General features: G+C 37.1%; 3 protein-coding genes across 22 annotated transcripts in view; 2 read left to right on the top strand and 1 right to left on the bottom strand.

Moving 5' to 3' along the window:
• The window catches only part of LOC129447743 (protein MTSS 1), a 99198-nt gene extending 90347 nt beyond the window's left edge, over nt 1-8851 (top strand). For 6 of the 19 annotated variants that reach the window (XM_055209537.2, XM_055209532.2, XM_055209538.2 and 3 more), the window contains 5 exons: nt 1636-1746; nt 2174-2410; nt 5373-5558; nt 5746-5938; nt 6625-8851. In XM_055209537.2, coding sequence (XP_055065512.2) covers nt 1636-1746; nt 2174-2410; nt 5373-5558; nt 5746-5938; nt 6625-7226 — 1329 coding nt within the window. In that variant the 3' untranslated portion in view covers nt 7227-8851. The remainder of the gene's footprint in view (nt 1-1635; nt 1747-2173; nt 2411-5372; nt 5559-5745; nt 5939-6624) is intronic. The other 13 variants (XM_055209543.2, XM_055209546.2, XM_055209542.2 and 10 more) reach the window with 7 other exon arrangements.
• A 1275-nt stretch (nt 8852-10126) lies between these two features.
• On the bottom strand, nt 10127-16161 carry ndufb9 (NADH:ubiquinone oxidoreductase subunit B9). Its single transcript, XM_055209556.2, has 4 exons — nt 16003-16161; nt 13717-13909; nt 13501-13614; nt 10127-10359 (listed from the first exon to the last, which is right to left on the bottom strand). Exons 1-4 carry the CDS (start codon nt 16089-16091, stop codon nt 10228-10230), a joined length of 528 nt encoding a protein of 175 aa, XP_055065531.1. The 5' UTR covers nt 16092-16161; the 3' UTR covers nt 10127-10227.
• A 797-nt stretch (nt 16162-16958) lies between these two features.
• The window catches only part of tmem65 (transmembrane protein 65), a 77081-nt gene continuing 67345 nt past the window's right edge, over nt 16959-26694 (top strand). Inside the window, exons 1-3 of one of the 2 annotated variants that reach the window (XM_055209553.2) lie at nt 16959-17372; nt 17490-17759; nt 19475-19513. In XM_055209553.2, the coding sequence (XP_055065528.1) occupies nt 17525-17759; nt 19475-19513 (274 nt within the window). In that variant the 5' untranslated portion in view covers nt 16959-17372; nt 17490-17524. The remainder of the gene's footprint in view (nt 17373-17489; nt 17760-19474; nt 19514-26694) is intronic. The other variant, XM_055209554.2, reaches the window with a different exon arrangement.

The following is a 26694-nucleotide window of genomic DNA, read 5'->3' as shown; positions in this document are numbered from 1 at the left end:
GACTAGAGATGAGTTGTTATAACTACAGGTGAGTTGTTATAACTATATTTTATAAGTTGTGACAACTCATCTCTGTTGACATAACTTGTAAATCTGAGTTGATTTAACAAAAAATGTTAAGGCAGCAAAGTATTTTTTAAAGTGTAACTATAACCCATATAATTAAGTTAATAATAAAAAAATAAGTATAACTTTTTCATAAAAAGTTGTTAATTCATTAAAAAGAATCGCAATCAGTATGTTATTCATACACTGTAAAAAATGCAGCATTTTGTTAAAAAAATAAATATTTTTATGTTCTTGTTTAACTAAAATTTTAAACTTAAAGAAGTAGGTTGAATTGACTTGACCAAGTGTTTTTCTTTTACAGTGTACTAATATAAATACAATACAATATACAATATAAATGCTTTATTTTTCTATATATAAAGAGGTATTTTTTTGTAAAAGACTGCTTGGGAAAAAATACAGCTGTAGGTTTACTTGTAAAGAACCCCTCCCCCTTTTTTTTGCTAAGAGCAAAAATCCATTTTCTAAATAAAATTTTGTATTTTTGTTTTGGGGCAACACTTGATGTCTGTTTTAAAATATGAAAGCAAATTAGTTGAAAACCGATGGACTATGAAAGTACACCCTGTATAATTACAGGACAGGGTGGCACAAAGGCACGCTATTGGTTAATCCAGTAATGTTTTGTCTGGGTCCAGTTTGGCCGCTCAAATAAACAGACTGCAATTCAGTTCTCTCCCACTGGTGCTTCAGAAATTACACACTTTCACTTTTTTCAAAACCTAAACACAGAAAAATGAAAAATAAAGTCCTACCCTAGTATCTACACAATTGATCTGACTGTGACCCATGATCCTAGAGCAGTTTTTGCAAAGGTTAAAAATTAACTAACCCGCCTCTAAGAAAATAAATGTCTTAAAATTCACACAATAACATGGAAAATGTTGCCATTCTTTTGGCACAGTCATATAGGTGTCGGATGAAGCATAGTAGGACTCCCTTCAAAACAGTGGGAAGACTTCAAATTCACCCTTTTCTGAAACACTTGAAGCGCTGACCGCAACTCCGCTTGGCAAAGTTGTCTCCGGATTCATCGAAGAGAGATTTGAGGTTTTCGATGCTTTGCTGGTGATGTCATCATCCCAGACCAAAATTTACTGACCCCCCGAATTAAATCCCAGCGTGGTCTCAGAGCTTCCAGCATCCGTGGCTCCCCTGCTCAATTGGAAATAACTTTGGTGGTTAAGCAGCGGCTCTGCGCCCCTCGTGTGCTCTAACTGTTCAGCTGTCAGCTTGTTTTGTCAGTTTTTACCGGGCCAAGAATCTGACAAACACGAATAAGTCGAAGTTTGTGGCTCAGTTTGACTCTCGCTGAATGAATCTGGTGTGGGTGTTTCTTGTGCTGTAGATTTGGCAAACTAACTTTCTCTGCGGTTTTTATGTTGTTTTGATTTATTTTACAGCCTCTAACCTCCTGCTTTATGTGCTTCTCTCTCTTTTTCTCTCTTTGTGTGTCCAAATATGTTGACCTTGTGCCTTCTTTTGCTGTTTGTGTGCTTCTCTGGTGCTGTGTGTGTTTGTGAACTTGTCGTCCTGTCTGTGCTCCATCTGTCGTGCGTGTCTTAGACAACCTCTAGCTCCGCCTCCTCGGATGCCTCTGAGACCTGTCAATCAATCAGCGAGTGCAGTTCTCCCACTTCCATTGGCTCAGGTGGAGCCGCTTCCTGTTCAGAAAAGGTGAAACCCCATTGGCCCGTGTGTCTCCTGAAACACATTTGAGTCCAAGGCGCTATATTCCCACCAATTTTCCTATTCCTCAGCACTCCTGTTAATAGATCTGAATGGTTATCCTGTGCCTTATTATATTTATTTAGGAGGACGAGTTCAGCTCCAACCCAAGCTTAACCTGGTTTTGCAGGCAGGTATATATAAGCAGGGTTGGAGCTAAACTCAGGACCGGATTTCAATAGCCCCGGATTTTGCATATTCTGCCCATGTGTCATTGATTTATTTCGTGAATGTTTTTCATGCATCTGCAGTTATTTTGGGATTATGAAGCACTATCCACAGATGTTTTTCTTCATCCTGTTTAAGTTCATTAATTTCATCCATTTTTTTTTGTGTTTTTATCTACATGTCCCATCCAACCCCTGCATGTGTTCAGTTATCAAACGGCTATGATCATTACGCGCTGGGAGAGTCGTCGTACCTGAACGGCGGGGGAATGGGAGGGCAGTACCCTTTCTTTCCCCACGCCTCCTCCATTTCCTCTTCCTCATCCTCCTCTTCCTCCACACTGCGTTCATGGTCACGCCCGGGCTCAGCCCTCCTGTCCGATTACCCCCACTATTGCACCCTGGGCTCAGGCATGATCCCTTCCTCCAAAGTCCCCAGCTGGAAGGTTTGTCCATTCAATCCTTTACTGTCACACCATTTTTTTATTCTTCAGTTTATCCATCACAAAAAAGAAGTATGTGGATGTGTCATTGCCAGATTTAAATGCTTTAATATTTCAACTACACCTTTTATGGATAAAAAGACAGCAAAGTAATGGTTAAAAAATTGTAGTATTACAATTTTTGTGGATTGTTTTAGAGCTAAGCGCTTAAAAATCTGCTTACCCTCATGTCAGTACACACATTTCTTCCAGGGAACACAGACGTTTATAGTTTATTTGAAAGTGAATGGAGCTGTCAGGACCAGAAGCACCATTGAAGTATCATGAAAGTTATCCATATGATTCATACATTATTTTCTTGTACACAAAGTGAATGGCATCAGATCTCATGACTTTGGTTTAAATCTGCACACAACTAAATGAAAATGAACAGCTATAATGTAAAGCAAGATTTTATGTAAATAGGCCTGACTGAAAACTTTTAAATAACTTTATAATATTTTAGTTTATTACAAGCTATTTAATATTTCGAAGACTAGAAGTACAGTGGACAACTTGTGTTGACATTGCTTTTCAAATATGATCAACTTTTTGTGAGGGACTCCCTATCAAAATAAATATATAGGAACGTATGACGAATATATAATTGGCAACACTTAAATGGTTAGTTTACCCAAAAATGAAAATTCTGTCATCATTTACTCACCCTCATGTTGTTATAAACTTGTATAAATTTCTTTGTTTTGTTGGCCATGGGGGGGGATATTTGGGGAATGTTTGTAACCATTCATGAGCCCTATTCACTTCCATGGTATTATTTTTTTCTACTGTTGAAGTGGATTGGGCTCGTGATTGGTTTGGTTGCAGACATTCCTCAAATATTTTCCTTTATGGTCATCAAAACAAAGAAACTTATACACTATCCCTTTAAAGGTGCAGTGTGTAAATTTTAGTGGCATCTAGTGGTGAGGTTGCGAATTGGAACCAAGGACTTTGTCCACTGCTCACCTCTCACTTTTGAAACACATAGAGAAGCTACGGTAGCCGCCACCAGACAAACATGTCATCGTCGGAGACAACTTAATAAAAAAAATTGTCCGTTAAGGGCTTCTGTAGAAAAATGGCGGCACAATGGCGACTTCTATGTAAGGGGACCCCTGGTGTATGTAGATAAAAACGTCTCGTTCTAAGGTAATAAACACATAACGGTTCATTATGAAAGGTCTTTATACACCCCTGATAATATAGTTTTGTATATTATTTAGCATTTCTGTCAAGAGATCCTTCTAAAAATTACACACTGCACCTTTAAGGGGGTTGCTTAACGGGGCGAGAAGCGCCACATCATGTGTAGGACAACTCGCAGGTATCGCACGCCAGATGCTGCACATTCAATAGCGCAAATAATATATATATATATATATATATATATATATATATATAATTAATAAATAATAAATATATTTTACCATTTTTCTTTCTCTTTTTTCTCTAAAAAATTCTGTCGACCCCTAGAACCTCCTGGACCCCAGTTTGAAAACCCCTGGTATAGACTATGGTGCTGTTTTTGCCAGTTTTAAAGGTTGACAGCCCCGTCCAGCAATTTTGTGTTTCATGGAAGAAACTTTTCGGTCTAACATGAGGATGAATACGACAGCATAATCTTTTTTGGATGACAGAAAGAACATATTTTTTCTAAAGGGCCATCCACACCAAGGGCTATAACTAGAACTATATACCACTATACTCCACACCATAACAATAACAAAAGAGGACATGATATGGTTGGGATCACTTTCGGTGCTGTTAAATTTTAAATAATTTAATAAAATACTTTTAAATTGAAAGGACTTGAGTTTAGCCTAACATTATCATCTGTGGTGTGGACACTGATATAGTTATTGCTATAGTTATCATTTTTGGTGAGAATGGCCCTTAACTCTTTCCCCGCCATTGACGAGTTATCTCGTCAGTTAAGAGAAAACATTTGCATTAAAAAAACTGTGTTCCTGATTAATTTTTATGTTAATCTGCAATTCCACGATTATCCACTAGATTACCCAATTTATAAAAAACTGAAGCAAAAACGTTATTTAATCATCTTAAACTTTGTGTATGTTTTGATTATCGTTCCAAATCTGATCTCTAACAAACATCCTTCACAAAAATGCAATTATTTCAGCTTTTTACTAAAAAAATAATTTTAAAGAAAAATACCCATATTTAAGAGTTTATAAGTAGAGAAAAAAAATAAAGATAGGATGACATTTTTTCCCCATTTTGTTTAGTGTTTGTATGAAAGCAGATGGTTTTGTTCTTTCATTTGATATATTTGTATGTGTATATATTTTTTAAATATTTTGAAAATCACAAAAAATGCTGGCGGGGAATGAGTAAAAAGGACTACAGAGAGCCTACACTGTAGAATTACATTGAAACTGATGACCATATGTTACCATAGACCACAAAACCAGTCATAAGTCGAATGGTTATATTTGTAGCAATAGCCAACAAAACATTGTATGGATCAAAATTGCTTTTTTATGCCAAAGATCATTAGGATATTAAATAAAGATCATGTTCCGTGAAGATATTTTATACATTTTCTACCTTAAATATATCAAAAATGTATGCATTATTCATAATATGTGTTGCTAAAGACTTAATTTGGACAACTTTAAAGATTATTTTCTCAATATTTTGATAGTTTTGCATCCTCAGAACCCAGATTTTCAAATAGTTGCATCTCAGAGTGACCATACATCAATGGAAAGCTTATTTATTTAGCTTTTAGATTATGTATACATCTCAATTTCAAAAACAACCCTATTGTGACTGGTTTTGTGGTCCAGGTCTCAGATTAAAATTTATCCACTACTTCCGCCAAGTGGCCGGTGTCGGGAATAACATGCTGCACACAGCTCCAGTGAGATACAGTAGTTAAGTCTTGTTTTTCTGGTTCCAGGACTGGGCTAAACCTGGTCCTTACGATCAGCCCATGGTGAACACACTGAGGAGAAAAAAGGAACCAAAGGAAATAGTGGACGCAAACAGCACTTCAAATGGCACGGTCCCTTCTTCTCAACCAATCATGGCCAGTTCTCCTCCTGAGGATGCTCAGGGAGCCAGGAGCATGACTGTTGTACCAAAGGTAAGTCACATACACAGATGTTTTTATGCTTTGCATGAGTGCATGCAGCTAAAGGCCACAAGGCTTCAAGTTCACATCAAATGATGATGGCATTTAATTGATCGGGTTCCAAGCCCAGATATTTATCCGACTTATTACTACACTTGTGTTTATAGTCTTCTCCTGTTTGGTGCTTGTGTTTGTATAGGTGGATGATATGGAGGTGCATGAGGAGTTGACCCTGGCACTGACCCGAGGTCTTCATCTGGACACTCAACGCTCCAGTCGTGACTCTTTACAGTGTTCCAGCGGCTACAGCACTCAGACAACAACACCCTGCTGTTCAGAGGACACCATTCCCTCCCAAGGTGTTTGTTGTGAAGAGGTTTTGCTGCAAACAGGTTCAAATGACCATAAAATTTGAATGAATTGTGTGAAAGCTGTCCTCTAAACTTGGACAACCACACCTGAATCATGAGCTATATAAGACTTTTTACAGAAAACAGTGCATTGTTATGGTCTGTAACATCTTGGGATCCATGAAAATAAATTAAATAATGAAAATTATAACCTTTAAAAATCCCTTAACTGGTGCAGCCCTTTTTGAGTGGGTGGTGAATATAAATCTTGGTCTTATTTAAAAGAAGACACTTTAAAGTTTGTCTTAGAAGTGTCTGGAGGTAAACATATTGAATAAATTTTTTTATACCAGTTTACATTTATTGTAATAAATAAAAATAATGCAATAAAGTATATATTTTATACATAAAATTATCACAAATATTGAGGTGTCAATGGTTTGCTGCATACTCTTGTCACAAACTAATAAATGATTGTCACTGCATTATTATTACTGCTAAAATGTTTTGAAATAGGAAAAAACGATATTCATAGACCTTTCCAACAATATATATATTTTTGTAAATTTCTATCTATCACCAAAATTCAAAATATTGAAGTAAACTCAAGTGTCTCGCTCACGCGACTGCGCCAGTTAAGGGGTTAAAAAGCACTTTTGTACCTGCAATTATATCATCACCCATATTGCCTGACATATATTTACCTATTATTTTTTTTTCTTTTTTAGTGTCTGACTACGATTACTTTTCTGTAAGTGGAGAACCAGAGGGAGATCAGCAGGATTTCGACAAATCGTCGACTATCCCGCGCAACAGTGACATCAGCCAGTCCTACCGCAAGATGTTTCAGGCCAAGCGTCCGGCTTCCACGGCCGGTCTTCCCTCCACACCCGGCCCTGTGATCGTCACGCCCGGTGTGGCTACGATCCGTCGTACGCCCTCCACCAAACCCTCCATCCGTAGAGCCGCCATGGGCACTGGCCCCATCCCCATCAAAACCCCGGTCATCCCAGTAAAGACGCCCACAGTGCCGGGCTTTTCCAGCTCACTAGGGGGCAGCAGTGAAGAAGGAGAGGAGCCGGCCAGCCCCGACTCACCTAACCTGGGAGAAAACGGAGAGCGGGTGGGAGTCCTGCCTGTGGCGTCGTGGAGTGGCCAGGCCTCCGTTAACCCTCCTCTGCCACCTGGACCACAAGGTGGACCTGAAGATGACCCAGAGGACTGGGATTTTGCAGACCCGCAGAGCGACACCATGCTTCTGGCGATCCGTAGAGGAGTCAGGCTAAAGAAGACTATGACCAACGACCGCTCAGCGCCACGAATTGCGTGATAGAGCAGGAAGTCATGTGTGTTAATATTGTACAAAGACTTTATTAAGGGTACACTTCAGACACAAGCTGTGGGTTGGTGATGAGATTTATCACCAGACTTTTTACCACACAATCGAATGTGGCCTGATGTCCCAAGAAAGAGTTTTATGTTCTGACCTTCTGGCGCTTTTATGTTTATATGCTTTAAATGTATAATGCAAGCATGCGACCGAACCTCTAACTTGAGTTGATTTAGGATTAACTCATTGTAAACAATATCTTTAGATAATTATATTAGTTTTAACACTGTCATTATGTTATTATTATAGTTTCAATGGTTAATTCCCCGCTAATATATATATATATCTTAAGCATTAGCCAAGTTAAGTACTTTTATCTATTTGTATGAAAATGTAAATATTGACAGAGGTAAGAAAAAAACCTGCAGATTTAATTTATTTAGCACTCTCTTCTTTAATTCTGTACCAGACAAGATTATTTTGTATATTATGTTAAAGTCAGCACACACACACACACTATATTTTCCTGTGAAGTCTGTTTAGTGCAGCTGAATGCTAATGCTATCAGTGCTAAGTTTATAGTGACATTGGTTAACAATTGGTGCGATGCCTAAACTGTATTTCCAGTTAAATAACTTGTGCATGGCACAGTATTAATGTACATGCTTAAATTTGGAAGATTTGTAAATGATAAATCTGATGTGCTGGATATAGTCATAGACAACATGTTATGAAGCATGTACCATATATTCAGCAACTGTTAGCATAGGTTAACTGTCAGTCCTGGTGCATAGACATCAGAGAGGCCGTACGGCTTTTGTAAAGGGTTTGACTGCGTCCTTAATCATTTCATGCGTTTGGCACTCAATCCATTTTTTGTTTATAATTCATATAACTTTTCCCCACCAGCACAAACCCACTGGTTTCTGTTCCTCCGCCCTGAAGCTTTGTGCAAAACAGTGTTGTGTGTGAAACTGTAAAAATCTGATTTACTGTGACATTTATTCATTGTTGGTATTTTGTTTCTATTGTGTACATTTTTTTTATTCATAACCCAGTGGTCATATGTACAGTCTGTAGACACAAGATATTTAGGGAAAGCACAAACATTTTTTGTGTCTGTTTCTTCTATATATATATTAATGTAGAATATCTAATAACAATGTAAGATTTAATCCTACTGCGTGAAACAAGTACAAGCCGACAGGATGATTTTTTCCCAGTGGACCAGCTTAGTAATGTCGTCACGGTACAAATGTGTAAAATTGTGGCGGATGCTTACCTGCATATGATGCTATAATCTTGTATGTACTCTCGCTTTCTACGAAAATGTTTTAGTTTTAACCGGCCTGTATTTCAGTAAAATATCGAACTATTTAATTTCAAAGCATTAGGTAATAAAGCTACCAAATATACTGTGTAAGTTGATTCTGTGCTAGCCAAAAATTGCTTTCTTATTGTAAAGGCTGAAAGTTTAGTATAAGTTTATTTAGAGTAGTTTGTGTTGAGAGTTGATCTCAGTTATGTGCGGTTTAAAAAGCTATAAAATCATTTCCTGTATGTTTCCTGTGTTTTTTTCCCTGTATAACTTTTGCTGCATACATAAAATATATTGAACAATCTGAGATCTTTTACCTGCTTTTATAAGAACCTGAAGGGTGACAATGAAAGATATTGGATGTAACAAAATTGAGCACTCCTGTCCTATTACTGTTAAAAGAACGCAATGCAATGCTCAATATGGCTTCAGTATGGCCCCGCCTTCCAGTTAAAAGAACCAATCATCAATCGGTGTTTGGGGGACAACCTGTGCTCATGTGAAGTAACTGAAACCACCTCAAATAAAGATGATTTGCACAATTTCAGCTTAAGAAACGAATGTTACGGTATAGCTGATGTCAGATTAAATATTGTTTAATTATAATTTAACACAATTTTTTAATTTTAGAGATATTCAAGTAGATTTTAGTCTTTAGACTTAAAGGCGGGGTGCATGATCTCTGAAAGCCAATGTTGATATTTGAAATCACCCAAACAAACACGCCCCTACCCCAATAGAGGGTATGCAACGACGTCACTTTTCCATGTGACCACACAGGAGCTCGCCCTGTAGAGTGGCAAAACTTTTAACGAAATGGCTGGTTTTTATAGCAGCGGCTGCTAACATGCCAGTAAAACTGACTATTATCAGCTTAAATTGAATTTAGTTGGCCTTAAAATTGACTCTAACAACTTGCCAAACAACCAGTAGTCTGTGGACATTGCTTTTCCTGACATATTTATGTTAAACACTATTAAACCATCCCACCTTTTTAGATCACAAGGCTCATCATAATAGATGTTTTTTAATGAAATCTCACTGCATTAACACAGAATAAGAGTATTCATTGGTGTATTTTTTATAGGATTTCCCCCCCCAATTTTTTTTTACATACCTGACATATGGCTACTGCTACAGATTTACTTTAATTGTTTTTTGCAGTCTGGATAAAGACCGTTCCAAATTTTTGTTGAATCTGTTAGCACAGTCAATCACACAACTACTTTTCCCACATTAGACGCGTTTTCCACGTTATGCTAATGCTGTCGCTCAGATTTTTTGCCACTCTGTGGGCGTAACCGCAGTCACTTTCGCCGAAGATGACGTCACGTGCATACCCTCCATAGAATCTGTACCTGCTTTTGATAGACCCGCCCCACACACACACAACCCAGGCAACAATGTCGTAGTAGACACGCCCCTAACTGCTGATTGGCTACAAGTGTGTTTTGGTATTCGTCCCGACTCTCTTGTCCAAAGTTGTTGTTTTTTTTTCGAAAATCACACACCCCTCCTTTAAGTATACAAATTATACACACATTACATTGCTCGCAATAGAATACAAAAAAAACCCACAAAATTTTTTAATGTACATAATATTTTATTATATTTATAAGGGCTGAACTCATAGAACTCAAGTGTACATCTGTCAGACGACTCAGAGGTCTGACGTGTGTGGCCTTACATGGGCCGCTCTCTGGGGCGAGTGACAAACTGCCACCACAGGGGTGGGAGATCTCCCTCATTACGGGCAGGTGGCAAGGCCTCAGATTTTGGGCCATCAGCAGGGGTTTCAGCCTGCAGTTGCTGAACCTACAGAAAAAAAACGAGTAATGTGATTACTTAGCGATTCACTTAGGTACCGACCAAATTAACATGAACTAACTCTCCCACTTTACTGACTAATATGACTTAAAAATATAACTTACAATAGTACATATTAGGTAATTTTTTGAAAATGGTGAATTACGAAAGTTTCTGACTAAAAATGTCAATTTTTCTATGGATTTGGGATTGGTGCATCTATAACTTAACCATAGTCAGACAAAAAAGTATTTTGGACATCATGCAAGTATTGCATGCATCAGCTATTTTTTTGTTAATTGGAACTATTAAAAGAAAACAAAGGATGAAAACACAAATAAATATAGGCAATCTATAATAATCTATAGTAATATCAATCTCACCCCCCCTCTGCTTTTTATTTGTGCCGTCTTAAAATCTACCAGATCATTAAACTTTAAAGTGTTTTTATTTACAATCCTATTATTTGTATTGTACGTAATGATTGTAAGGTGGTTTTGTAGCTGTTACCCCATACACAAACACAGTCATTTAAATATGGCAACACAACTATACAAGTGCTTTCTCATTCAATAGATGCCTTGCTTTCCCCTAGGGATGCCCCAATTGACCGCCCATTAATCAGAGCCGATTTTGTGTTTAATTTCTGCCGATTTGTATTACGGAGACACACATATAAATGCGCCTCTGAAAGGAATTGCATTGAGAAAAGTCTCGGTTGCGTTTTCTTTTCATCTTAGTATAATGCCTGATAAAGCGCTGTTTTCTGCTGATTTGTCCGTAATACAAATGTACAAAAGTGCACATAGCTACTTTGTTTACAGGATAACCCTGACGGGAAAAAAAACATGGTGCTTCCATGTTCCAAACAGCATGTTTTATGTCTATATGGTATATGAGGACATCAAGCTGTCAATCATTCTCTCTCCTCTCTATAGACAGTTTCATCGGACGAACATGTTGTTGACGCGGTTACGCATCTGGGTGGAACTTAACTTCTGGTTTCTGTTTGATTAATGGTCTGGCTAGTGGCTGAACTGAACTTTGGAACAAATACCTCATTGAAGATAACAAATATTTTGGTTTCCTAAAGACAAGGGGAGACTGAGAACATGGATCAACACTATGTGAAGGGAAGTTTGTCATAGGGCTGCACGATTCGGAGAAAAAATCTAATTGCGATTTTTCTGATCAAAATTGCGATTCGCGATTTAAAGTGCGATTCATTAGTATATAATAAAAGAGGTACATCCAGGTTTGTTGTGGTGGTTTTAATAGCACCAAAGAAAGATGCTGTGCTACTGTTTATTTAAAACCTCTTAAACATTGTACCAAGTTGTCTGCAGGACTTTGCTATTCTGCAGACAAACTTTTTTTTAAATCTAAGAACATTAAAAAAAATACAAAAAATTTTTTTTTGAAAGTTTTATTTAAAATAACATATAGGCCAATGTATTTTGGCTGTCACTACAACAATGCATCTGACAAGCAAATGTTTAGTTTTTCTTTTAATCATAAGACTATACTCTTCTTGTTTTACTTTTCAGGCATCTGTAATAAATGTAAATATATTAGTTATTAGAATCTATGATTTAACATAAGCAAAAAATACAAATAAAACACTGCACAGTCCTCACTGTAGGATTTTAAATGTGGAGCTGCAGAAGCTTGTTCAGTTAAGAGTAGGGAGTGATTTTAATTTTTGGTGTGTAATAAACATTTCTGACACAGAGAGCACCAGGTTACTGTCACTTTAAGACACAAGACAGCTAAACTGCTCTGCTTCAATATACTGATAAACATCCAGCTGTTTATGTTCACTTAGACAAGAAAGAAAACTTAAGTTTAGTGATCACGCGTGTGCTGACTGCTCTCTGTGTGCGCGCTTCATGAACCCTCATGCCTGTAAATATTCAAAGCGGTGCAGATGTGCGCGTGCAAGAAAGTATAATGTACCTGTTACGTCTGCTGTGTTCCGGGCTTTAATGAAACCTGCTTATAGTCTGATGAGGCGTTTGTCATTGTTTGCGATGCATGGCGAGAAACGGACGTATATACACCTTTCTTTAAGTCCAACATTACACAAAAGGGAAATGTTTTCGCGGCATTTCTGTCCTTTCATTTGCCGGTTAATGAGTTATAATGCGTTTTTAAAATGACTGAATCCAAAATCTGCCAACTTCATGACATTCCGCGTTGTGCAGTTAATTCCATTTGTATGCATTTCGCGATTCTGTCCGTGTTTTCCGCATCGCGGAAATCATATGGCCGTACACTTTGTTGAGGAGTTGAACTGCTGCTCGCGCTCATGTTTTCCAAATGGTGTGATGACGTGTAGTCAGCACCTCAGTGTTCATGCACTCTATTGGTCTAAACTGCATCAAACGTAAAAGGCGCATGAAGCGAACTGTTAAAAACTGCGTACTAGATGATTGTTATATTTAATAGTTTTGAATCGAAATAATCGCATTTCTTGCGATTCGAAAATCGCATCCATTCACATCGCGATTTCGGTTTAAAAACGATTAATCGTGCAGCCCTAGTTTGTCAGTTTGCTTGTTATCAGAAATGACACACTCTAAAAGAAATTTAAAGTTGTTATTAATTCTAGTTTTGCGATTTCCATAAGCATTGACAGTTTTCTCAAAATGTTGTGATAATTTATTTTAAACTAAACCACTTTATTTATTTCAGCTGTGACCACCTGCAAAAGCTATTGCAAATTTTCCCCAGCACAAAAAATATCAGTTATCATCAGCAAAAATCTTAATAGCCTCTTTCACACAGTCTTGATAATTACCATAAATTTAACAGATTGACTTTACCAGTAATTTAACAGCAAAGACTATATGGGTAAAAGCAGTTAATAGATTTTAACAGGATCTGCGACAACACATCATGCAATTTTTTCCGCTCGAAAGATGTGATTGAGGCGAATATTGCGCGTCTGCTGCAATTGCATCACCCAAACCACATATCACCCGCTATTCTTGTCATTGCACTGCCGTAGCGTCTGGTTATGCAGGGTATGAATGTGCATATGGGCCTGGGTGGATTGGGGCCCGCATCCTTATATTTATGATATCATGCTTCATTGCTTGTACAGATAGGGAAGCGTCTCGTCTGTCAATTTGTGATGAGCACACATACCTCTCTATCCCAGCTCTGAGCCCTCAGCTTCTTCCACTGCTCTCTCTTAGCAAAGTAATCAGGATACATAGCTTTCTCGGATGGGTGCCAGTGATCCAGACACCATTCAGGAACCTAGAGATGCAGAAATGAGTGTGGAGATGAAAAACTGGACACTGATGCATCTGTACCTCTACCATTCAAACATCTTCACAACTACAGTCCTCTTCCACTCACTTTATAGCACTCATATCTTTCATAGGAAGTTCCTCCAGGTGAATCAGGGAACAGGTAGGGCTGTGGGTGTTGATTGGCCCAGAACTCTTCTTCACCTGCCTTCAACATTAGGGTGGCTTTCACCATATCCTTCTCATGTTTGTTCTCATCAAAGCGTGCTCGCATCAAACAAGCATAGAAACGAAATTTATCCCTGAAACAGAAGAGAAAATCAAACTGGTGAGAAACGAGCCATTTCACAGTTGTGATTGCAAGAATGCAACTATGATTACTAAACAATAAACTAGGATATTATGCAGAGGTGGGTAGGAACAAGAGTACTTAAGAGTACATTTAAAAGTGGGTACTTCTTTTACTCGTGTATTATTCTAATGGAAAATTTGTACTTTTACTTTGTTATACTGTGCATCATTCCATACTGTACATTAATTCATTATGAAATGTGTATATTATTTTAAAATTGACGACTCGTGTTTCTGGGGCATTTGCGAATTAATGACTTGTTTGAGTCAATTCCTTACAAAGTATTGCAAATAAATTAGTCTTTCGAGTCGATTCTTTACAAATCAAATGGGACAACTGTTTAAATTGATTGTTCAGTTCGCTGCAAAACCTTAACACTAGTGCTGCCTCACGTCGCGACTAATCGTTTGCAGAATAAAAGTTTTTGTTTACATAATATATGTGTGTGTGCTGTGTATAATAATTATGTGTTTATAAATACACACACATACATGTATAATTTTAAGTTAAAAAATGTGTTTATATAATAAATATAACCTGTATATCCGCATGCAAATATTTCTTAATTATATACATTTGTGTGTGTGTGTGTGTATTTATACATAATTATTAGACACAGTACACACACATATATTATGTAAACAAAAACTTTTATTCTGCAAACGATTAGTCGCGACTAATCGTGTGGCAGCACTACTTAACACTCTGATGCCGTTTTTCACTCATATCAAGAAACACACAGAACATAGTTTTGGATGACGTGAATATTAATCTACTATATCTATTTACTAAAAGCTAAACTTCATACATGTACTATTGACCTGCCATTATATGCGTGTGACCTGTACGTCGTCCTCCAGAGATAATGTATACACTTGAAGCACAGAATAAGGAAAATACATGATTGTCATCTGATTTGCTGTATAACAAGTTGTTGTACTATATGTTCAGATGTAAGTGTAACTTTAATATGTATAGTGAATGCAAAACTCTGTCGGTTTACTTTATTTTAATATTGTCTGATATTCCAAAAAAGCTGTATACATCAACAGTACGTTACAATTTTTACAAAACCGTATGTGCCCTCCATAAGTATTGGGACAATCCAGGCAAAATTCCTGTGTGTGTAACTAGTAACTCGCTACTTGAGCATTCTTTTCATTGCATACTTTTCATTTCTACTCAAGTAAATTTTAAAATCATGACTTTTACTTCTACTTGAGGAATTATTTCTTTAGTTGCTTGTACTTTTACTCAAGTGAAGTTTTTGGCTCACTTCTGGTATTATGTTACTATATAATACTGTAATGATCTATGCTCATGTAATTATATAACTAAACCATAGTTCATAGTTGCCAGTATTTAGTATGGATACAAAATTATGTATTTATTTTATACCGCAGTATATTTTCATACAGGACAATTTAAAGGTGACCAATCTATTTTATATTAGTTACCTGCAGGCATTCCAACACGTCAGATGAAAATAATGGGTTAGTTTTAAATATGTATTTATAGAAATTAGGGGTTTCTGAGACACAAAATGACAAGTAACTTTAAGGTAAACGTCAGCAAAATGGTAAATTGGTGAAAGGCACCGAACGTCTGACTTTAGACTTGACCTTAAATTACTAATTTGAAAACCAGATTATATTTTGTGCGAGCAAAAGTTTTTAAAGAAATGTAAGTAACGTTAATGTGACAAAATGTAACGCAAATGTAACAGTTATGACATTATTCTCACCACAAAAACTATATCAGGGTTTCATTATTTTTAAAGTAATTATGATACATAAACATATCTGAACAAAACCGATTTGGCCCTAATAAATGCATCACCCTTTTTCAGATGAAAGCAAATAATGTAAATAAGCCGAAACGTGTCAAACAACAAAGTGCATTAATTTCAATCGAGCAAAACAAGCAGTTAGCACGATCGCTGCAGTCCGCTAACTCCCGGCTGGGTTCGTCTGTTCCGATCTGTCTCTAAGCTATGATATAGTTAAGAAAATTGCAGTTGAGTTATTCAATATTTCATTTTACCTGAAAATACACCATGACTCAAGATGTCTCAGTGATTTTTTGTAAAGTCGAAGGACTTTTTGTTGATGGGTCAGGTAGGCCGCCGCCATCTTTCCCACTGTGTCACCTTCACAGGAATCTCACAGATGAACACAAGAGAGCTGGAGTCAGTGCTGCCACCTGCAGGCATGGAGAAACGTCAATCTCCGTTTACAATAGAGAGTTTACATGAATTATGTATAAACATATTCAATGTGCTATAAACACAAATGTTTGTATTCATTTCATGTATAATTTATTGTTTAGGCAGGACACTTTTTGTTCGTGTTTATGTCTCTGCCTGCTCTGCTTCTGTTATGTAACAGATTTAATGCAACAATATGAGGACTAGTTGCTCTGCTGTAGTAGATGTGACATGATGGTTTTAGTAAGGGCTGGGCTTTACTGAAACATTTAAGTAGCTTTTACAAACATACCTTAAAAAAAAACATTACAGGTGTGCATCTTAAGGAAAAATAATGGCAATAGTATATTTAGGGCCAGATCAAACATGAATTTTATTAAGCCCTGACCTGGTATAAATGTAATCCACTATGTAAAGATTTCAATTTTTTAATAAATCAAACAGTCAGTGACAACCGAAGAGATGAACACAAGGTGGCACAATTTTACTACATTTTTATTTGAACATTGTCCGAGGCCTAACCAGTTCATTACACAAATGCAAATGCCATTGACATATTACACATTGTAAATTGTATTTAAGTGCAATTAAAAAAATTAAACTCGTATTAAACACATGCAATTACCACGTTTGCTAAAATAACCTTCTTGTGCCTCATCACAAAAACCCTGGTCGCTCACACTCACTGACGTAAAACAATACCTGGGAAATGTAGTTCTGTTGGCTGACGTGACCCCGCCCCTTCAGCGACAACGCTATTTAAAAAACTACAGTTCCCAGAGTAATGACGCGTCAGGAGGCGTAGCTTCGTTGTTTTTAATATGATAATGAAAATAGTCCATTAAGGGCAGCGCTGTGACTGAGTTTGCGAGTGAACATGAATGACGATTGTGTTGTACTGTAAGAAAGAGAGGAATATCGTCATCACTACTCGTATGCTTTGGCTTTCATCCGGGCGGAAAATAATAGCTGGCGAGGACGGACATCACGAGGGCAGAGCAGCAGGCAGAAGTCAGTTTACACCCCAGTGTACATGAAATGAGAAATGTTAGTTTCTTTTATTTTTAACCTGACCCGGGTGGAGTATGCGAATAATGGACATATGAAAACCTGCCCTCGCCTAAATTGTGCTTTCGGTTTTAATTCAATGCAGACGAATATTTAACATTCTTTACTGTTGACGGGACACGCCAAAAATCTCGTCGAGGTAAGTGGTTTACACTTTTATTGACAACTTTGTATTGTGAGTCATGCTCGTCTGTATACTGTTTGTACTAGCATTGTTATGTATTCAATCATTGACACCCTTAACTTTCCTTTCAAGGTTGACCGACAAACCCCTTAGCCGCCTTCTTACCAATGCTGCCGTGTTTGCGAAGCGCCTTGCGGCCGAGCGTCGCTATGCTGCGGCGCGTCAGTGTTGCCGTTCCGCGGGTCCACGGCTGCGGTCTGGGCACACATCCCCACAAGGAGCCGATGGAGCCGCTGAACTCTGCGCAGGGCGCTCGCGAATTCATCTACAGCCTGCATCCCACTGAGCGCACGTGCCTGCTGCGAGAACTGCACAGGTTTGAGTCTATGGCCATAGCTCAAGGTAAAGAGACACATAACACACCATTATAACCTGATAATAAAGATACATAGTCCATCTATGAAGGACATCATGTCAGCCCGAGGGTCAAACTATAGGAATAGAATAGAATAGAATAGAATAGAATAGAATAGAATAGAATAGAATAGAATAGAATAGAGCAGAACAATGTAGAATAAAAATAAGTAATATTAATAAAATAAAGAATATACAGATGAAGACAAATTATAACAGTAGAATACAATGAAGTGAAAGCAGAATAGAAAATAAAAATAGAAAAGCAGAATAATGTGAAATATAATAGCAATTGTCTTGTGAAAGCAAGTTGTTGTGCACAAATTTTAATTTTGTACTACTCACAAAGATGAATGCAACCACGTATAAAACTCCTTTGAGTCTGGTTCTTCTAGGCACACATGGCACCCCATGACCTATCCAGCTTTAGGAATCACAAGATAAAAATGTGTGCTTTTTATTTATGCCATGACCTTCAAACTAAGTATTTCCTTTATAATTTTACATTTTGTTTTTGTAATAGATGAGCTACTGTTTATATATGGTCTTGTGCAACATATTTGAAATATGTGCCAAATAGGTGCAAATAGCACACAAAAGTGTTCTTATAGACCTTTTGCGTGTTTGCAAACAGAGATGACGTTTTTTGTGGGCGGAGACCAACTAGTAGCAGAAAGTGACAGCTCTGCAATAGCGGTGTGAAGTGTTTTAGCGTTAAACTGTGATTTTTATGGATCCGGTGTTCAGTCGAAGTCTGTTTTTCTTTAGTGTCATGTTTCTAATAGCGTTTTCACCACGTTACGTTTATTTTTAAGATACATTTAAAGTTTAAATGGCTTGGCTACTGATATGTGTGCATGTATGTCTATGTATTGTTCTTTATATGTGCTAAAGTACATATAAGAGCAATACTATCATGTATTCTATATAATATCATTTATTACACATTTCATTATTTTCCTGTTCTATTATTTTTTCCTTATATTTATAGCTTATGTGTTTGCTCTAAAACTATTATGTTTACATACAAATTAATATGCATAAGGCCTGTTTATATATTAATAACACTTTACATTGTGTGTGTGTGATGTGTGCGTTATATTTATATATTTGTTAAGTATGTAAACATCATAATTTTAGAACAAACAGGAAGAAGACAAGATATACGTTAAAATGAAGTAATAGAAAACTGAAAAATTATAAAATATTTAATAAAAGGTGATATTATGAACTCATTCAAATCTTTAATCTTTCTAAATAAATTATAAACGTAACGTGATGAAAGCGCTCTAAGAAACACACAGAGGGATCAGACTTCGACAGGACACCGGACATCTTCTCTCATTATTTTCTATCCTAATTATTAATAGATTTCCAGATAATTTCATCACTCCAGTCTGTCCGTTTAAGGGATTATTGCAACCATAAACACCTACGTTTATCTTCAAATGGTGTATTCGACGATGGTATAATATAAAAATCTTTTTTGGCATTCATATTCTGACACTTAACAGCACAAGAAATTTTCTAATGAGTCATATTGTTCGTTTCACTCCTGTCTAATTAATTTCCACTGTTTTTCTGCTACCACATTGCGCGCGCAGCTTGCAGTGACGTAATTGTGACGTCTACTCGCAAAAGGTCTATTCCACCTGTGTTCGATATGCGTCGATGTTTGGGTAAAGAGTATTTCCTCTCCTCAGTCCGAGCTCCCCCTCCACAAAGCTCATCGGCAGATGAAGGTCTGTGGCTGATGTTTGCTGCCTGCCACTTCAGGTGTCTTTAGGAGGAGGCATGTCTGTCCAGTGATGTCGTGTGTGTGTGTTTTTAGAAGCAGACAAATCATTGTATCACTAACATAGACCAGTGTGTTCTTATAGAGACTCAGGACAGATTTGAATACTGAAATGAATGAATTGCATGAATATCATGTTGTTTGTGATCACATGTTATAAGCTGCATGTCAAAAACATTTCAGATGTGAGGCTATGATCGGGCAGAATAGTTGTTCTATCCTTGTGCTTTGTAAGAAGCAATAATTTGGTCAAAATGCATGAGAGCTTTTTTAGAACGCACAATACATTATCTGAAATGATGACACTTGTGTTAGAGAAAAGCATGCGCTTTATATCGGATCAGATTGCTTGGATCAATGTCTGAAGTGCATTTTATAGTGTGCAAACTGCGAAGAGCAGAGCCTGTAAACTTATGATTTTAATTATAACTAATGAGTTTTTGATCTGTTTTGGCATAAATAAATAAAAATCCTTTGGTGTTAATTAAATAAACCCAAGGTGAAAATAAAAAAAATGTTTAATGGATAGTTACACTATACTGAAATGTCTGTCATCAGTATTCTTCAGTGAAACACATGAGGAGTCATTTTAAAGCTGTTTCTTGAATAAAAGAAAATTATTTAGGTTGGAAATGACATAAATTCAAATTTTCAATATAAAAGTGCAATATTATAATTATTTAACTTGTATAAGAATACATAAAGCCCATCTATTATTAACCATTTTTTGTTTTATCTGCATTTGGTTGATGGAAAGCAGTTGGTCATTGGGTTGTAGTTACAGCTGCATGCTTGGCATGCTATTCACATTTTTTTAATTACCGTAGCAACCTCTTTTTTCTTTATCAGCTCTAATTTGTCAATAAGATGAATCTTGTCTGAATTGATTTAATGTCCCTTTGCATTATCAGTGGTGTGTGGTATTCAACCTAAACTGAGTTCATCCGCAATGGTGTGAGTTAGTGGTTAAAGATCTGGGCTAGTAGTAAAGGTTGTTGTAAGTTCAACTTTAGAAGGTGAAATTCATTATTTACCAGCATTATGTACTAAACTTAAACCTGGACTGTTCTGGGCACCATCTCAATAAAAAGCGTGACCCTTGCTTTCAAAATGAATCAGAATGCGCTAATTTTGAGCTACAGCCGAAAATATAAATGTTGATTTTGGTTGAAATTGAGGTTTTCATAAAAATAAGTACATAAAGGCTCTGAATAGTCATTAAACATCTAAAATGATCTTAATTTGTATGTTTTCCGAGAGGTGTTCTGTCCTTAATGCTTAATCTAATACAAAGATGCGTGTCCATCCACAAGGGCGTCTGTGTTATGGTTTTGGTTTCATGCAGGAATTGGAAAATAAAGTGCAGGACTTGGTTGATGTAAAAATAGTTATTTAGAGAGATAAAGTTCAGAACCTGAATGATGTTAAAGGAGTTATATAAGAACATTATATTAGATTCTTGCATTACAGTAGATTTTAAAGCTGTCTGTCTCAATAGCTACGTTTACATGGACACATTTTGCCTCCATCGGATTAAAATCCTTCCGATTAATAAATCCTATCATAGCGTTTACATGAACACTTAATAATGTGTTCGGATTGATGTGCGTGTTTATATGACACAAGATTTACATCAGATATGATCATTTGACATGCGCACATTGCACAAATATAGTTTCACGCTGTTTCAAGATTTGCTTTGTGCCTCACTGATTATAAAGCAGCAGCAAAAACACCCATTCACGTGTGCCCAAAAAGCGTATTTTACTTCACGCTGTGCTGCAGGGACCGTTCGCGAGAGCGAGTCCAAACACACGCGTTTGTGGATCAGAGAATAAATCATGGACTGACCGGACAACGCTGTCTTGTATCACTTTATGGGGAATTGGATGGATAATAGGAACAAGATTAACAAGACAATCACGTCTTGTGACTTCATTCAACAAAACAAACTCGAGTTATTTGCGTCACATGTCATTAGGGCAATTCTACGTCATTGCACGTGTGCATATGCTCCACACTCCTGTCCTGTAGGTGGCGGAAATGCACCTTTCAGTAGGTTTGCCAACCGCCATTAAAAAAAGAAAAGATGGCACATGCGCAGAGCATCCCAGTTTCAGTTATCCATCCGATCAAGTGTATACATGTCATTTTGAGCGGATTACAAACGGTATAAACCACCCCTAACAAGCGGATTTGATTTTTAATCAGATTGCCACGTTTGAGTCCGATTGAGGTGTTTACATGGAGCATTTTTATTCGGATTGATCATTTAAACGGATTACAAATGTCCATGTAAAAGCAGGTAATGTCAATTTAATTGTTTTTGAACCTTTAAAAATCTTTAACTTGATTTTTCTCATAATTGATTTTGACTCTGTCAACTTGAAACCGGTGTAGCTGTCATTTTTTTTGTCAAATTACAACAAATCATACATCATTTTAAACTTTTTTTAATAGAGAATGTCAAAATATTATTAACCTATTTTTCAAAATATGCCCATTTCGACTTAATTTTCCAGCATGGGTCACAAATGTATACTGTAAGGGGCCAGTCACACCAAAAGCGCTTTTAACCCTTGCAAACGCAAGGCGCGACGCACTGCCTTTTTTAAAAAAAGAGCAGTGCGACGCGGCTTTTCATATTGCTAAGCAACCACCGAGTCAGCTGTTTTGTCAATCAAATATTGAAGCGTGAGCGCTCTTTTGCTGTTAACTGTCATATTAGCAGAAACTTTAAAAAGAGGGCGCTTGCTCTGACCTTGTTTGAAAATGAGAGGTGCACAAACACGCAGGAGAGAGTGAGCGAGTGGAGCTCGGTTCTTCAAAGCAACTGTAAACTTCCCTCACCACAACGTAAGGGCCCGCCTCTCCCCTCATTCGATTGGACAATGAAAAGACGCAAATGACGTCGGGCGCTTTTTTGCTCTCAGCGTTCCTTCAAAAACGCTTTTGCGCGGCAGGCGGCAAAAACCCGCAAGGCGTTCGGCGCGCATACCCTCCATGCTCATAGAATATCATTCAAAAAAGGCACCACAACTGCCATAAACACGTTTGGTGTGACTGGCCCCTTAGGCTGCATTTACGCTGCATCTTTGAAGTGACTCAATTCGAACAGATCGTCATTCACACACTTAACCAATCACATCATCACATTTGATCTCGTTGAACTCATTGTCCAACTAGTTAACATCAGCGTATTATTAATGCATATTTCATATATGCATCGTGAATCCAGGCGTGGTAGTTATGTGTCTGAAACTACCGAAATTAGCATCTATTCATTCGCAATCGCATATTCAGATTTTTGGTCACAGGAAAAACTTTTACATATAGTATGATGCTCAAAGATGAGTTTTAGTTGATAAAATTATCGACTACATGGAGAATTTAAACATTGTAATCATTTTGCCTGTGCCATTGCATATCGCAACATTTTACTTTCTCTGTAGTTTAAGCTGTTCTGGCCTGGGTCAGTATGTCTATCTTGAATTTACCTTGAATTTTTGTATTTAGTGTAAATGCAGATATTGAATATGACGAGTCACTTTTAAAGAACACCTATTATTCGATTTACGATTTTACATTTCTTTGGTGTGCAAGTATGTAATAGTGTGTAAGTGTGTATTAGTAGTACATGTTAACGATATGCAAAAGGCACAAACCCAATGTAAACGATGACGCAAGTTATCGTCTCCAACGTAAATCTCTTTTCTTGGACTACAAAAAAAACACATGGATTGTAGTAGGGATGTTAACAATCGATCTTCGATTAATTGTCGATAAGAATTAATTCGATAAAACTTAAGATTGTCGAAAAAGCAAGCACTTGTGCAGAAGTTAAACTAGCCATGATCACAATGATGCTTAATGCCAAACAAAAACCGGGGTTTTTTAACATCATGCAAGACGAGGCTGGCTGCTAACACAATGAAATGGCATCCGCAGTGGATCTGATAGGGTCCGATACAGAAAATGCAAATATGGTTAGGATACTGAAAGCAAAGACCCTCTTCAGGGAAGCCTGCAAGATTAGCATAGCAACACTGCTATACACAGGGAAGTTTTAATGAACAGATTAAAATTTTAAACTTAAATTCTGGCAAGAAACTAAAATGTAAACTTTAAATGACTTTCGTTACACACTGAACGCCCACAACATAACTCATTGATCATCATTATTGACAGGCTGAGGCGCTAAACGCTTAAACACTGTTGCAGGGTTTCTAATGGAAGGTTGAAATCTTCATAATATAAGCATCTTTGCTGAAAGTACGCCGCATGTCTAAAGCTGAGGTGACGACGGGAAAAGTGCCCTTCGTGTGCTTCTTGGATATAATTACAACAAACGGCGTATCAAGGTTTATTGCACTATTACAGTTTACGATTATTTGAAGGCGCCAATTCAAGTTTATCAATCAGCTTGGTCATCTGCATCTGCAGTAAGTTGCTACTCAAAACGTTTTTCCAAGGTTGGCAGGTCGGGTGTTGTCGTGTATGTGAATTTTTTTCAAGAATGCAAAGGAAGAAGTTTTCTGTTATTTACTAACATTGTTGCCTTAAGCTGACCTGATTTTCTTTCCATAACAGAGAAAGAGCAGCGTGCTCTTGGTGCGCTGGTCTCTAGTCTGGCCAGTTTATTAGATCACACAGTTTCCATGGAGATATTAGAGAAGCATGGGGGTCTAAACAAATTTTGAGAGGATATCATGTATGAATAATAATGGTGTTTTGACAGCATTAATAAATTGAATGTGTATGGCTACTGTCTGGCCAATTACAGTATCTGACTGTAATGTGACTATAGTCTTGACATGAGTGTGATTATCATTATAACTATGATGCGGTCTCATTACTGTATTTTCCCATTAGCCAGCAGATATGATATTTACAGATGAACCATCAGCGTAATCCTGCTGTGTAAATGTCTGTAGTATTAGGTAACATCTAAAGCTGGATGTACACTGGATTTATTCCGATTTGTTGCCTATATCTGACTTGAATCTCTTTTACACTAAACACTTGGCAAAACCATTCAAGATCAGTGGCGGCTGGTCACTAGGGGGCGCTGGGTCACGCCCCCTTAAAGCTGGCCAGAGAGGAAAGCTACTTTAACATGTTACCAAAAAGTTAAATATATAGTGCAAATTAATACTAAATAAATTGTACTATTTCACTGTTAGTCATGTTATAATTTATTTAAAACAATTAAAAATCAAAACTGAGTTCGTTGTGTGTGTGTCATGTTTGTCTGTCTGGGGCGCACCCCTAATGAGTGTCTATGTAGGTCAGGAAAAGGGGTAAAAACATGTGACCTGAGGCTGAGCTCTAAGTGGCTAGTTTTGGATCCGCCCTGGGGCGCAGGACTGTGCGTCCCAAACACTCCCACTTATGTTGAAAGCGAATCAATATTGCTTTTAATGTTTTTTACCTCCTGTGATTGGATGGTTCGAAGAGTCTCATAACCGCGTTGGAGATTGCTGTGTTAACTGATAGCTACAGTACAGATCGTTGAAAGCAAGTGAAATATCTTGAGATGAAGGAAAATATGCTTTTATCCTTACAAAATCACCCTATACAAGGTATTTAATTGATGAATAAATAAAGGATTAAGAAGCTTGGACCAGATCGACCAACGGAGTCAATTGATGGCAGTCTGTGTTCTCCACCACTTCTCATGGTAAACGGAGTTGGCTAGCTGGATATCATGTAAGTCTTCTTGAGTTTTATTTTTTCCCTGTTTGCTGTTTTAAAGTCTGAATGCGTGATAGACGTGCACGACATGAACTTTTGTGGCACGTTTGAGCTTGTGTTGCGTGGACATAATGAGAGCGAGTGCTGCTCATATAATCCGGTATATTACGTGGCTTGGTCAACTTTGTTGTTAGTTTTGTTGTTGTAGAGCAGGGGTCGGCAAGTAACTTTGGCCGAGGGCCAATATTTTTTTTAGCCAGTAGATGGCGGGCCAACTGTTGTTGGCACACTTACGTCTTATTTTGAATTAGCCTAGTATAGGCTATCTGATCTTTTGTCAAGAAACATTGTCTTTATTTCCTATTTAAAAGACGAAAGACGGCATTAAAAATTGCTAAAAACATAGTAATGGGTCTGTGTATCATTCGTTCGATCGTTTTTTTTTTCAAATTAAAAACAAAAATGAAAAAATTAACCACCACGGGTTTTCTGATTGTGTGCTCAGATAAAAAAATTAATTACTGGATTAGACATTTTTTTTATTTAACTCCTTTATAGGCATAATATATCAATGAAATCATTTTAAACAGATCAAGTACTATAGTGGTAATATTACAGGCATTTATGCTCTCATGAAATACTCTTACAGTCCGACTTTTGAACTATTCCTTTTTTTATTAATATTTATCCGGGACACACACATAAGGTTTAAGGAGGTCTCCGCTGGACTGTTTTTTGTCCAGCTCCGACAAGGTTCTATTCATACATTCATACACTTTGTGTTCACCCGCTTTATTTCCCGACCTGACGGGTCCGCAAAACTTAACGTCACGTTTCGTTTCCAGAATCTCACATTCAAATGTCTCTAACGAAAAGAGACAGAGAATTTTAAATGTTATACAAAAATTGTGTTCGTGCCAATAAAAATATTATTTTAACATTGTATTCATTGTATTTATAATGAAATATAAATAATAAATTAAATAGGACAAAGCCTCTCACTCAAATTTCTCACCATCATAAACCGAGTTGGTTGCGGAGTTGCCGTTCAAATTGCTGAACATCCTCCTTTGCCAAATTTATAACGTTTTAAACGGAGGTAAAGATCAAAGAACTATGCGTTAGGAAAATTAATAATGGCTTTATTTTAATAGACATGTAAAACCATATTTTGGCGGATTACTTTCATTTTTTAACGAATTTACCTGCCCATTTAGTCTTAATAATTAACGGTAAACGAACTTGACTTCTGTTTTCGAAGGCAAGTCGAACCTTAGGTCGGGCGCTCGAGCCCCAAGTTCAAGTAGCAGAAAACAACAGTATTCCTTTCAAATCTACTTTAAAAGTGTATTAGTTAAAATATTATTGCAGTAAAAGAGTTTATTTTTATCATATTTTGTAGTGGTTTCTAAAAGCCAGCAATTACTTTTCAGT

This window comes from Misgurnus anguillicaudatus, chromosome 10 (genome assembly GCF_027580225.2).
Source record: "Misgurnus anguillicaudatus chromosome 10, ASM2758022v2, whole genome shotgun sequence".
NCBI lineage: Eukaryota > Metazoa > Chordata > Actinopteri > Cypriniformes > Cobitidae > Misgurnus > Misgurnus anguillicaudatus.
The sequence above is the reverse complement of the archived record's forward strand: the minus strand, read 5'-3'. Positions and strand labels throughout refer to the sequence as shown.